The 11,610-nt window shown below is 42.9% G+C and overlaps 1 protein-coding gene across 1 annotated transcript; it reads right to left on the reverse strand.

Moving 5' to 3' along the window:
- Positions 1-1,861: 1,861 nt before the first annotated feature.
- sp3a (sp3a transcription factor) lies at positions 1,862-10,945 on the reverse strand. The gene is made up of 7 exons (XM_080752597.1): positions 10,798-10,945; positions 10,334-10,431; positions 10,059-10,151; positions 8,143-9,385; positions 3,646-3,832; positions 3,331-3,527; positions 1,862-2,196 (listed from the first exon to the last, which is right to left on the reverse strand). The coding sequence occupies exons 1-7, from the start codon at positions 10,802-10,804 to the stop codon at positions 1,904-1,906; spliced, it is 2,118 nt and encodes a 705-aa protein (XP_080608723.1). The 5' UTR covers positions 10,805-10,945; the 3' UTR covers positions 1,862-1,903.
- Positions 10,946-11,610: the final 665 nt, after the last annotated feature.

Consider the following 11,610-nt stretch of genomic DNA (forward strand, 5'->3'; position numbering starts at 1 on the left):
ACTGAATTTTGAATAAAGGAGGCCACCATGTACTACATGTGTGAGGCTGCGTAATGAACACAATTGAGTATGTTGATCTAATGTCTTACTATCTACCACACATAGGTAGTCTCAACCTACAGCAGTGTTTCTCAAACTTTCAAATTTCTTAACTCACTGGCAGTGTACAAACCAAACTAAATGAACCGTCCATTTGTACACTGTCAGCGTTACAGACTTCCCTAAAGGAACCCACAGAGTCCCACTTTGAGAACCACTGAAATACAGTATGATCTTCTGAGAAGAACCTTGTGTTACCATGTGAAGACAAACAGAATCACAGGAAACATTGAGCATTGAAACATTCCAGTAAATACACTGCTCAAGTGTATACACAAAAAAAAGAGAAGATATATTAACACAGAACAGAAAAAACATACAATGTTATCAATTCAAAGAAATAACAAACAAACAAAAACCATACATTTACTGACAATAGGCATAGATGACACAATTTGTAGGGAATTGTACAAAACATTTCATACAAAAAAGAAAAGTGATGAGTAGTGCTGATAAAAAAGAAAACAAGGAGACAAAAAAGTACCGCTTTTAGCAATACATTGACACCAATTCACCTGGGCTGATTGGGCAAGGTATAGTACTGATATAAGTCCTACCAAGCCATTACATTAAGGTGATAGGGGTTGTAACACAAAAAGAAAAGAAAAGCAAAAAAAAAAAAAGAAAAAGAAAATATGACATGGTTAGATTACATGGTGACAGCATAATTTACCTCAGCTTTTGGTCCATCAAATAGCATCACTTTAAAACACCCTGCAAAACGGCCCTCACAGCTACAGGGGAGAATTACTCTGGTAGTCACTGTCCAATCATACAGTACTGCATGACCAAGTCACCCTGAGATTGTAGTCGAATTTGGCAATTACCTCCCAAACATGGCTTTTGAGTCTTTCTGTTACAACACATTTTGTTTTGAATTAATAATAATTCAGAAAAAAAAAGAAGTGAAAACAAAAAAACATAAAAGGAAAATTATTTGAATTACACATGAAATAGCCATTTTAAGGAGTTTGGAGATTCAATATCACAAAACCGGTTCCTATGCAAAGCCTATTATAAATAGCTGTTCAGTCAAAATATAGGATATGCAAATAATGCATATCACTTGAACTGTATATGTTTCAGAGGGACTATAATACAAAAAAACATAATTACATTGATTGTTTGTCATTTCCACCCAGATAATTATAATACATGAGCAACTTAAAGGTGGTTGGGCAAGTAGAATGACTACAAAAGAAAAGAGGACACTATGACAAAATTATCATAAAAGCATAATATAAAAAGTGAACAAGAATAGATTCACATGAAGACACACATGGACGTAAGCAAACCCATATCTTCAGTTCAATAACATCAGGTCTCAGGAATCAGGAACAGACCTTAACAAAAGGACATGTTAGAAATTGCTCAATTGTGTACCATAAAAAAAGACAAAAGAAAATTAGGAAACATCATTAACAAATAAGTAGCTTTGAAACTAACAGCATCCTATGTTTCCAACAACATATTGTACAAAATAAGGCATTTCCATATGTGTGTGTGTGTGTGTGTGTGTGTGTGTGTGCGTGCATGCGCATGGGTGTGTGCGTGTGCGTGTGTGTTTGTGTGTGTGTGTGTGTGTACTGCAACCGCATATTTGTCTCTTTCTGACCCCACCCTCTCGCTACCTCCGTCGATAAAAAGACTATTTAGGGACATGGGTTGACGATTTCTTGTGATAAAATATATATATAATATATATTTCTTCTTAGCATGACTTAAAAAAAAAAAAAAAAAGAACAAATCAGGTGTGGAGTAATATGAGAGGATGTAAGAAGTTTATAAAGTGGAGTGCAAAGAATCACTCCATGACTTCGCTGGCTGCTACGGTGGTGACGAGCTGGAGAGGGATTTCAGCGTTGGCCAGGATGTCCTGGGCGTGGCTTGAGCCCTGCTGGATGTTGGTGAGGATGAGCGTGGTCCCACCTGCCGTGGTGATGATACTGTCTGAGGACCCGGCAGACTCCATCGAGGCCACCACGGCACCGCCAGAGTTCACGCCTTTTTTGTTCTGATGCGTTTTAATGTGCTTCGCCAGGTGGTCACTCCGCATGAACCGCTTGGAACATTCCGGGCAGACAAACTTCTTCTCCCCTGCCAAGGACAGAAAGAGGGGAAACAAGAGTTGGGGCCGAGATAGAGAAATTGCTCCGTGGCGAGTTTTGAAGAGGGCAAAAACGTTATTTTTCCATGCCTTTTTTTTCAAATATTCAAATATTAGATGGTTGGTAAAAGAAAAAAGGAACATAAAGTGCGACCGCAAGTTGAGTTTAGCTTGTTTTAATGAATGAAATGAATACTAAAGGTCTTGATCATGATTTTCATGTCAGATAATAAACCCTATGTTACAGCATGTCATTGTATTACTTAATGAAGGCCACTCTCTGATCGACACTGTGTCATTGTTTGCAATCCATGGCCAACTGGGCCAAATGAAAAAAGATAAAAGGAAAAATCTACTTGGTAAGTAGTACAATCTAACAGGTAATTGTTAATATTAGAGCTTTTGAGGATAATGAAATGCTACTGTATTCTTTATAGACTGATTATGCTCTTTCAGCCAATAAAGGGAGGAACCACATATAGACAATTTAGGCAATTAGCTGATATTTTTTATCCAGAGTGACTAACAAAGTGCATGATTTGAGTAAATGGCACGAAAAGAAAGAACACACGCACGCACGCACGCACGCACGCACGCATGCAAACACACACACACACACACACACACACACACACACACACACACACACACACACACACGCACACACACACACATGTGCTTCTCACATCTGGCTGGTTATGGCCGTTTTAAAATGATTTGCCAAGTGTCAAGTAGATGAACCATTGTTTATTGTTCTTTTATTTATTTGGATATTTCATAAGCTACAACTCTATAATTAAGAATGCATATTGCTTAGGTAGAAAGATATAGTGCATAGATCTGACAGATAAGGACACATTTCAACCTTAAAACAGCATGCTTTCAAAGTTTGCATAAGTACACCGTTTTTGCGTTTCATTGAACCATGGGTGAGATAAAGCAGAAAAACATCCATTACCGAGCGTTTTAACAGGTAAGCCAAGATGACCTGTCATTTCCTGCTCAAACCACATTTGCAGGGTACACCATTAAAACATTCCCCATATGCAGTCCAGGCGTTTGAAATCACCACAGATTCCGAAGCGCAGCACTGTACAGGAGTGATAAAAAAAGAAGCACCGCACCTGTGTGTGTTCTCCTGTGCCTCTGAAGTTCATCGCTGCGTGTGAATCTCTTCCCACAGAACATCCAGCTGCAGACAAACGGTCGCTCCCCAGAGTGCCAGCGCAGGTGTGCTCGCAGGTGGGATGTCTTCCCGTACACCTTCCCACAACCAGTGATGTGGCAGATGTGTTGCTTCTTCTTCCCCATGCTGGACCCTCTGAGAAGAATGACACAGACACAAGTGGATGTGATCACCGTGATATGCCCGCGCACTGGCGCGCAGAAGCAGGGCACAGAGTTGAGTGTCTTGCAGAGCTGCAGTGTGGCAAACTCACCTCCCCCCGGACTCTTTGCAGTTGGGGCAAGTACACGCCACTCGCCTCAGCCTCTTGCCCTCCTGGCCGAGCTGGTCGTCCTCTTCCACCAGCCTCACTCGCAGGTGCGAAAGATCACTTTCGTTCAGGGTAGAGTCTGTCCCCAGCTGCCAGTCCTCAGAGTCTGGCTCTTCCTTTATATGGATGTCTGGGAGCCAAAGCAGAGGAATAAATTCATAGATCAATATCAATGAGAGCTCTGATAATAACATGCCAAATAGCCTGCAAAATGCTTTTCATTATAACATATGACACCATTCCTGGAGGAATGATGTGGATTTTCACAAGTCAATTAATTCAGTCTCTCAGTACAGACTCTGGACAACTTGATGCAAAGAAAAACCAACAGATTGTTGAAACTTACTAAAAAAGAAAGTATCATTTTACAATGCATCTAACCCAAACATGAAAGGAAATTGAAAAGGCTTAGAGGTAATTAGCTAAATTAATAAACACTAGCCCTTACCCGTTCAAAGATATGAGCTCCGAAATGATGTGCAGTGTGTGGGTTATGGGATGTGCACTGTGCACACAGTATATGAGGGATGGAAAGTAACTTTAACTGGTGCTTGCATGCTAATATGTAGGAGCATCAATGTAAGAAATACCCGTTCCATTTAACGGCTACAGAGATACTGTGTACCGATCTGCATGATTTTTGGACATCATCTGTAACAGGGCCAGAACCCCCCCCCCCCCCCGCTCGCCCGCCCGCCTGCCTGCACACACTCCCCCCTCCCCCCCCTCCCCCCGTGTGTGTGTGTGTGTGTGTGTGGGGGGGTTTGTGTGTGATTGTGCTAATGGCCTGAACAACAGCGCCCCTCCCTTAACATGTGTGGTCACAAAAGGTACTGTAGGCTAAATAGATATAGATACACCATAAAAATGCTAATATACAGCATACGATTTGTGAAAGTGACAAACGGGCTTCACAGTTATGTCAGGTGTGTTCATATGCTGATGGTGATGCGATTTCAGATCAATTGCTCCAGCCACCGAGGAGAAACGCTGAGACAGACAGACACTCACTCACTCAGACATTCGCAAAATGATAGTATAGATTTATTCTGTGAAAGGACTTGAATCTCCCCCTACACGTAAATATATATAGAGAAGTATTACTGTAGAGGGAGAATTGCTTTAGCCTCTTTGCCTCCTTTTACATAGGGCTGCAGGGATATATATCTGGAAAAATGCAAACACATCACACCAATGTTGTGCAAATGTGAGCTTTGTGTGCCAACATTTATAACATTGCCCCCCGGAGCTAGCTGTGTGGTTCACTGTAGCTCAATACAAATACAGATTCTATTCTTCACTGACACTGTATGGTGTTTACTGTACTGATTGAGATCAGTGCATTATTATTTATACTGCAATGACACTGTGATTGATTATATTTCTGCATAGTGCAGGATACTGCTATCGGGAGTTTAATGTTGTTCATTGCTGGTAGTGTTTTTTATATTGTTTCTTGATTTGTTTTTACTTCTACCTATTGTGTCGCTACTCTTGGCTGTATCTCACAGTATATATTTTCCTCTGTGTCTGTACTCATAACTGCTGTGCTGGCTCTGACAACTGAATTTCCCTCACAGGATCAACAAAGGTCTATCTACTGTATCTACAGAACTTCAGGGTGCCCGCCTGCCAAGGGCATGTGAGGCAAACTGACAGGCAACGCAAAACCTGTCCAGACATGCCAGAGCGGGCAAGGACCAATTGTGTTTCCTTTCTTGATTTCTCCTAGTTGCAGGCTGCCACTGTCTGCCTATTCTGGATCGCTGTGCCCGAGCAGGGCTCTAGTCTGCCACCCACCGACATGAGTAACCAAGTTAACATTTCACCTGATTGCATTTGTACGAGTGCATGATCATCAGGCTCTCTCAATGCTTCATGTTCAGAGCGAGTACTGGCGTTCCTATTACATTGATGAAATCCATTTAAATAACAATCCTTTTCTACGAAAGTGACTAGCGCAACGTTACTCGAGAAACGAGTGTCAATTAAATAGAATCACTGTTGCAAAAAAGACAAACATATCAATTGTCTGATAAAGTTCTTGAATTCAGTTGAACTTGCACATTCGCTACATTTTCATTTGATCAGGTACAGTAGTGTGCGAGGATTCAGAACGCGCGCACACACACACACACACACACACACACACACACACACACACACACACACACACACACACACACACACACACACACACACACACACACACACACACACACACACACACACACACACACACACACACACACACACACACACAGAGTATGGGGAAAAAACTGATCTACAAACTGACATCTAAGTCGATGTGATATGTTGTTAGCTTCTAGATCTGCGGGGTCTCAGTCAGATTGCTTTTACCTAATAATAGTTGTAACTTGGAACCCAAATTGTGTCTACAATTAAATATAATGAATTGATGTAATATTGAATATAGATTTTTCTTTAATAAACTTGTGTTCAGTAGCATTTTACACACAAGTGAAATAGACACACTGCACCACTGGCAATGGCACCCTACAGCAAGGGCAAGAAGAAATTTGGATGGGGCAATTGGACTGGAGAAGTACTAGGTAAAAAACGCCTGACCCTGAGCAAGATAGAGACAGACAGACAGATACAGCCAAACCCTGTTTGGCCATCCTCCTAGGCCTTGTGTTGTAGATATCTAGACAAGATGATCAGCTGGCTGGAAGGAGAAAAGGCTCACCTAGCCCCCTGGGGTTTCGATTGTGACTTAGGCGCCGTTCACACTGCGTTTTGGCAACGTGAATAACGCAAAAGGAAAAGTCAGATAGGCCTTCCGTTCAGACGACAACGGCATTTTCGGGGGTTAAAAACGGAACGATCTGGATCCGCACTTTTGGGTGGAAAAGCTGACTCCTCTCTCCCCTCGCGTCACCGAGTGAACGGCATAAACGCAAGAAGCAACAACGCATGTTAGGCTTTTTATCTCCTACAAATAGGTACAGAATACCCTCCTCAGCGTTCTGTTTCGGTGGCCGAGTGGTTAACGCATGGTGTTTTTGATCCACGGGTCCAGGGTTCGCTTCCCGCTTGTGTCTTCTTTTCACCACCACGAACAACTTTTCTTTTTTTTTTTTGGCGGCCATAAAGTTATTATTATCCATGACGGAGGCGATGAGCCGACTCAGCGCTGTTACCGAGTTATGTGAATAATGTAATAATAATAATTATAACTTTATTATCAAAAAGAAAAAAAAAAAAAAAAGCCGTCGGCGGTGGGCAAGCGGGGACGCGAACCCGGGGCTCATGGACTGAAAACACTATGACTTAACCCGCTCAGCCACCAAACCACAACGTTATATGATGGTATTCAATATCTATTTGTAAGAGAGAAAAAGCTTACCATGCGTTGTTGCTACTTGCGTTTCTGCCGTTCACTCGGTGACATGGACACTACATCATTTCAGCTTCATATGAACGCTTGATAAAAAGGCAAAACGCAACGGCAATATCCCGGGACCTCACCGTTTTCTCTACAGAGCGTTGCCGTATGTACGGGGCCTTAATTGTAGCCTAAGTGCTGGTTCATCTGCCAAGCATTCTGCCTACTCAACATTTGTTGGCAATGTAGGGAAGACATTTACTGGATCTGTTTGTAATCTAAAAAATGTCCAGCGGTGGTGACTTCTTAATGGAGTAGTTCACCCCCAAGATGACTTTTTTTCTATTGATTACTCATGCCATGGAGACTTGTGTTCAATAATATTGTTTAGTTTTTTGTCGCATTCCTAAGACAATAATTTGGAAATTTACTATACCGGTAATCACATTCGCTACATTGACCAGCTTGTTTCTCTCGCAGAAACTAATGGCAACAATTCCTCCACCTTCTCACTAGCTGCTATCTGTTAGCTCCGGTAGAAATGACCGTTTTAAACTCTATAAAGGGAACTAAAACGTTATCCTTAGATCGACAACAACTGTTGTCCACATCTATGCCAATGACTTTGGAATTATGGTTTTTGGAACACAGTTTACAACAATGTGAGTTTAGTTATCCATCTCTCATGTCGCACACAGAGAGAGAGAGAGAGAAGAGAACGAGAGAGAAGTGAACTGGAGCCGCCACACACACACACACACACACACACACACACACACACACACACACACACACACACACACACACACACACACACACACACACACACACACACACACACACACACACACACACACACACACACACACACACACACACGCACACAGAGAGAGGAGAATAACAGAGCTCTCCTCCGTTAGAAGCATGCATGCACGCACGTGAATCACGATGCTGGTTGGAATTTCGATACATTGAATCGAACGTCTATTTCGCTTCAATTCGCGATTTAAATCGAAATCGTTTCAGCCCTACATATTACATACACCTCACAGCCTGAAAGTGACTTTTGATACCAAAGAGTTTCTCTGTACCTGCGGGACTGCCGCCCTCATGCTGGGCCAGCGAGTTGATGGTCACTGTTTGCAGGTTGGGGATCTGCCCTGTGCTGATGCTGACCGGGTTGGAACCGAAGGACAGGGTCTGGACCGGAGCCAGTGTTATCTGTTGGGGTGGTGTGGTGGGCAGTTGGAGATTTTGCAGGTTTTGCACTCCTTGCACCTGGAACGTTTGCCACTGGATCTGGCCTGATGGTGTGACTGTCTGGGCTTGGATGATAAAGGTCCCCGGGTTGATCAGCTGGACGTTCTGCATGCTCTGACTGCCCGACGTGACCGTTTGGACCACCTGACCATTACTGGACTGGACTGGCACCTGCTGCAGCTGGATAATAGGCTGGGCTGAAGACACATGTATGTGCTGCACCTGGTTCTGATGGACATAGCCTTCCTGTAGACCAGAACTTGAGTCACCTTGCTCTGTGGCCATGGATGGCATCGAAGTGTCTTGCGTCAGCAAGCCTGACTCATTTGTTGAATCAGGCAGCTGAGAGGACGTTGGCACATATATTTCTTGATTTGCATTCGAGTCATTTACAGTTAGTGTCGGTGCGTCACCTGTCTTCTCCATGCTCTCAGAGCAATCCACAGATTGGCTGGTCATAATTAGTTGGCCATCAGCGGTGACCCCTGTTGCTATAGTCTGAGCACCAGACAGGCCAAGGGAGTCCAAATCCATACTGTTAATTGGAACAAAAGTAATGTTCCCTGGCAAACCCATAGGCACATTAGTGACAACCTGGCCTTGGTTGTTGAAGGTGGAGCTGCCAATAGAAACTCCCTGGATCTGCTGGACTTGACCAGTTTGTGATATGAGGTTCTGGTTGTTAGTAAGGATGTCTGCAGCCGATGCCACACTTATGCTCTGGCTGCCATCGGGCAAGATCTGGATCTGCCCCGTGGCATCTTGACTCAGAGCAGCCCCGTCCACTGTGGATGTGGAGAAGCTCAGCTGACCATCAGCTGATGTCTGAATCTGAGGAATCACTTGGTACTGAATGTTAGGCACTGTGTTGGCAGAGGAGCCATCTGTTCCTGATGTCACAAAGATTGGTTGAGACTGGAGGTTCTGGAAAGGAAGAACATACTGTCCGTTTGATGTTAATATCCCCTGACTCTGGATCTGTATCATCCCAGAATCATCGTTTGCTGCCGCTGTGGGAGACAGCACCTCCCATCTATCGGTCCCGGTAAGCTGTATAGATGAGAGATCTGTTGTCTGAGGAAGTAAACGGGAAGCTCTGATTAGAGAAATGCCTGTTAGAGCACAGAACGTTTTTTTTTCTCTCCAACTGTGAGCTGAAATATTCAATTTCTGGTTTTAGTTAGCTATTTAAATGGTTTCATATGAACGATTTAAAGGTCAGTGTCAGTGAAATTGGAATTCCTGTCCCCTATGAGTAGACAAGTGTATGTTAACCCCCCCAGGTTTTGTGGTGTTGTGAGATGGATGGTAAAATTGAGTATTTAATTCTATTTAGGGTGGAAGTAACAAAAATCACTTGAGAAAATAAAATGTTAGAAGTGCATAATTTCCATGAAAATAGTGATTTGATAAACACAGACCCACCTTTATATTGTTCATCGCTACAGCTCTGTCATTACATTTATCGCTTGCAGTCAAATTGTGTCTAATCATTTATCATTTCATATTGAAATATCTGCCTCATGTCAATCTAAAAACATTTCTATGAAAATGATACTGTTCCAGATTGCCACACCTGTTGTTTTACATCAGCCATCAATATCAACAATTTATTCCATCATCCCACTGCAAAGCAGAAGACCAAACAAACCACTCTTGTTAATGGGGTTCCTACAGTCCCGCCACCACAAATACATTTTGATTGTGGCTTATTAGCATAATATATCTAGCAGAGGTGGTGACTTACCACATCAGCACCTCTATCCATCTCTGATGATGATGGTGACCCGACCTGGCTGCAGGTGGTTGCTAGCAGGTCAAGCGGTGACGGCTGAGTGTCCTACCCACAATGGGCGGGTTTAAAGGGAAGAAAGTGGGTGGCCGTTAGTCCAGGCCACATAGGAAGTTAGGTTTATCGCTAGCTAGTAGGAAAAGTTTGAAACGTGTGAACTTCACGAAGCACTCACTCACTTCAAACAGCAGAGATGCACACACTGGTTTAGCCCGTAGATATTAAGTTACCTGATTGTTTCTTCCGTTGTCTTGATGAAGAAAGTCGCTTTGACGGCCGTCCGCGTCCAAGGCAGCCATTTCCTCTGGTTTCACTGGCTGTTCTGGCGCTGTGGGAAAGTAAAACAGTAGAAAAGCAGTGCTACACGTTAGCTAAACAAACCAGATGCTCTGATAACGTTGCAACGTTAGGTGAACATTTTAACATTGCAATGGATAGTAGCTTTGAGTGTCTATATAGACTAACTGCACAGGAAAGAAAGACTGATGTAATGATAACGATAGGTAAGCTGGCTGCTGCTTTATTTTAGAGTTGCTTGGTTGCTTAGCTAAGACGCTTAGCTGATGCTAATGGCATCCTATGTAAGAAACTACTGGCGCTAGCAAGCGTAGAGAGCTAACTTAGCTTAGCCAAAGGATGCTTACGTTAGCTCGTTAGCTTACTTTGCCTAAGGAATAAGATGGATATTACATACCAGTCATGGCGTGACTCCTTCTTAATCCGGGAAATGTGTATAATCACACGTCTCCAGACATGATCGGCAGGTTCTATTGATTGTAGACGCGCAGCAATATGTGATAACTGTCAATATTTTTTCTATTTTGATTGACGGGCAGTAGGAAACACAAAGGGTTGGGCCTCCAGTGTAGACCGAGACATTTTGCGTCACATACAGGAAGTCCCGCCGTTCTTCCCAAACGTGATTGGATGGCGGTGCTCTGAACTGCGTTGTGATTGGTCAGTTAGCACGCCAGTCGTTTTGGCCAAATTAATTTCCTGTTTATTTATGCGCCTGTTTTGTGTTTTGGCCCACAGGCACAGGGAACGAACAACTCGAGCAGTCATCAGGGTTTAATGGGGATAATAAGTTGTACTCACTCGCTTAGCTATTTCCATAAAGCTTTAAACAACTTTGCACCAACTAGAGATTAATGCTCGTAAAGTATTAGTTGCTCTGTTCCCCTCTATTGATCCCCTCTTCTCCCCAAGCCAACAATGTTGTATACTGTCACCACACTCTTTCTGTCAGTCTTCCAGTCAGGCATCCAGAAATAATGTGACCTATCCACTACATAATTTACAGTGTGAGGCTGTGAGCTAAACTACAAATAGTTTTTGTCTCAGAGCCTGAAAGCCTTGACTTTGCTTGCAGTCCAAAGCAAGGTTCTAGTTGGATTTAATTGTTTTATGGTACAATCTGAACAGAACAGTTCAGATATAGGCTACAAGGTCTACTAATAGGATGTAAAACCAAGAAACACAAGTACAAGTTATCTAGGATTTAAAA

Source organism: Nannobrachium achirus, assembly GCF_963921795.1.
Source record: "Nannobrachium achirus genome assembly, chromosome: 22".
Taxonomy (NCBI): Eukaryota; Metazoa; Chordata; class Actinopteri; order Myctophiformes; family Myctophidae; genus Nannobrachium; species Nannobrachium achirus.

Excerpts from the sequence above, each read along its gene's own strand:
- sp3a (XM_080752597.1), bottom strand. Across the intron at positions 3,833-8,142 it reads TGAGGGCGGCAGTCCCGCAG|ACATCCATATAAAGGAAGAG; the intron begins GTACAGAGAAAC and ends TTTGGCTCCCAG. Across the intron at positions 2,197-3,330 it reads GCACAGGAGAACACACACAG|GGGAGAAGAAGTTTGTCTGC; the intron begins GTGCGGTGCTTC and ends TGTCCTTGGCAG.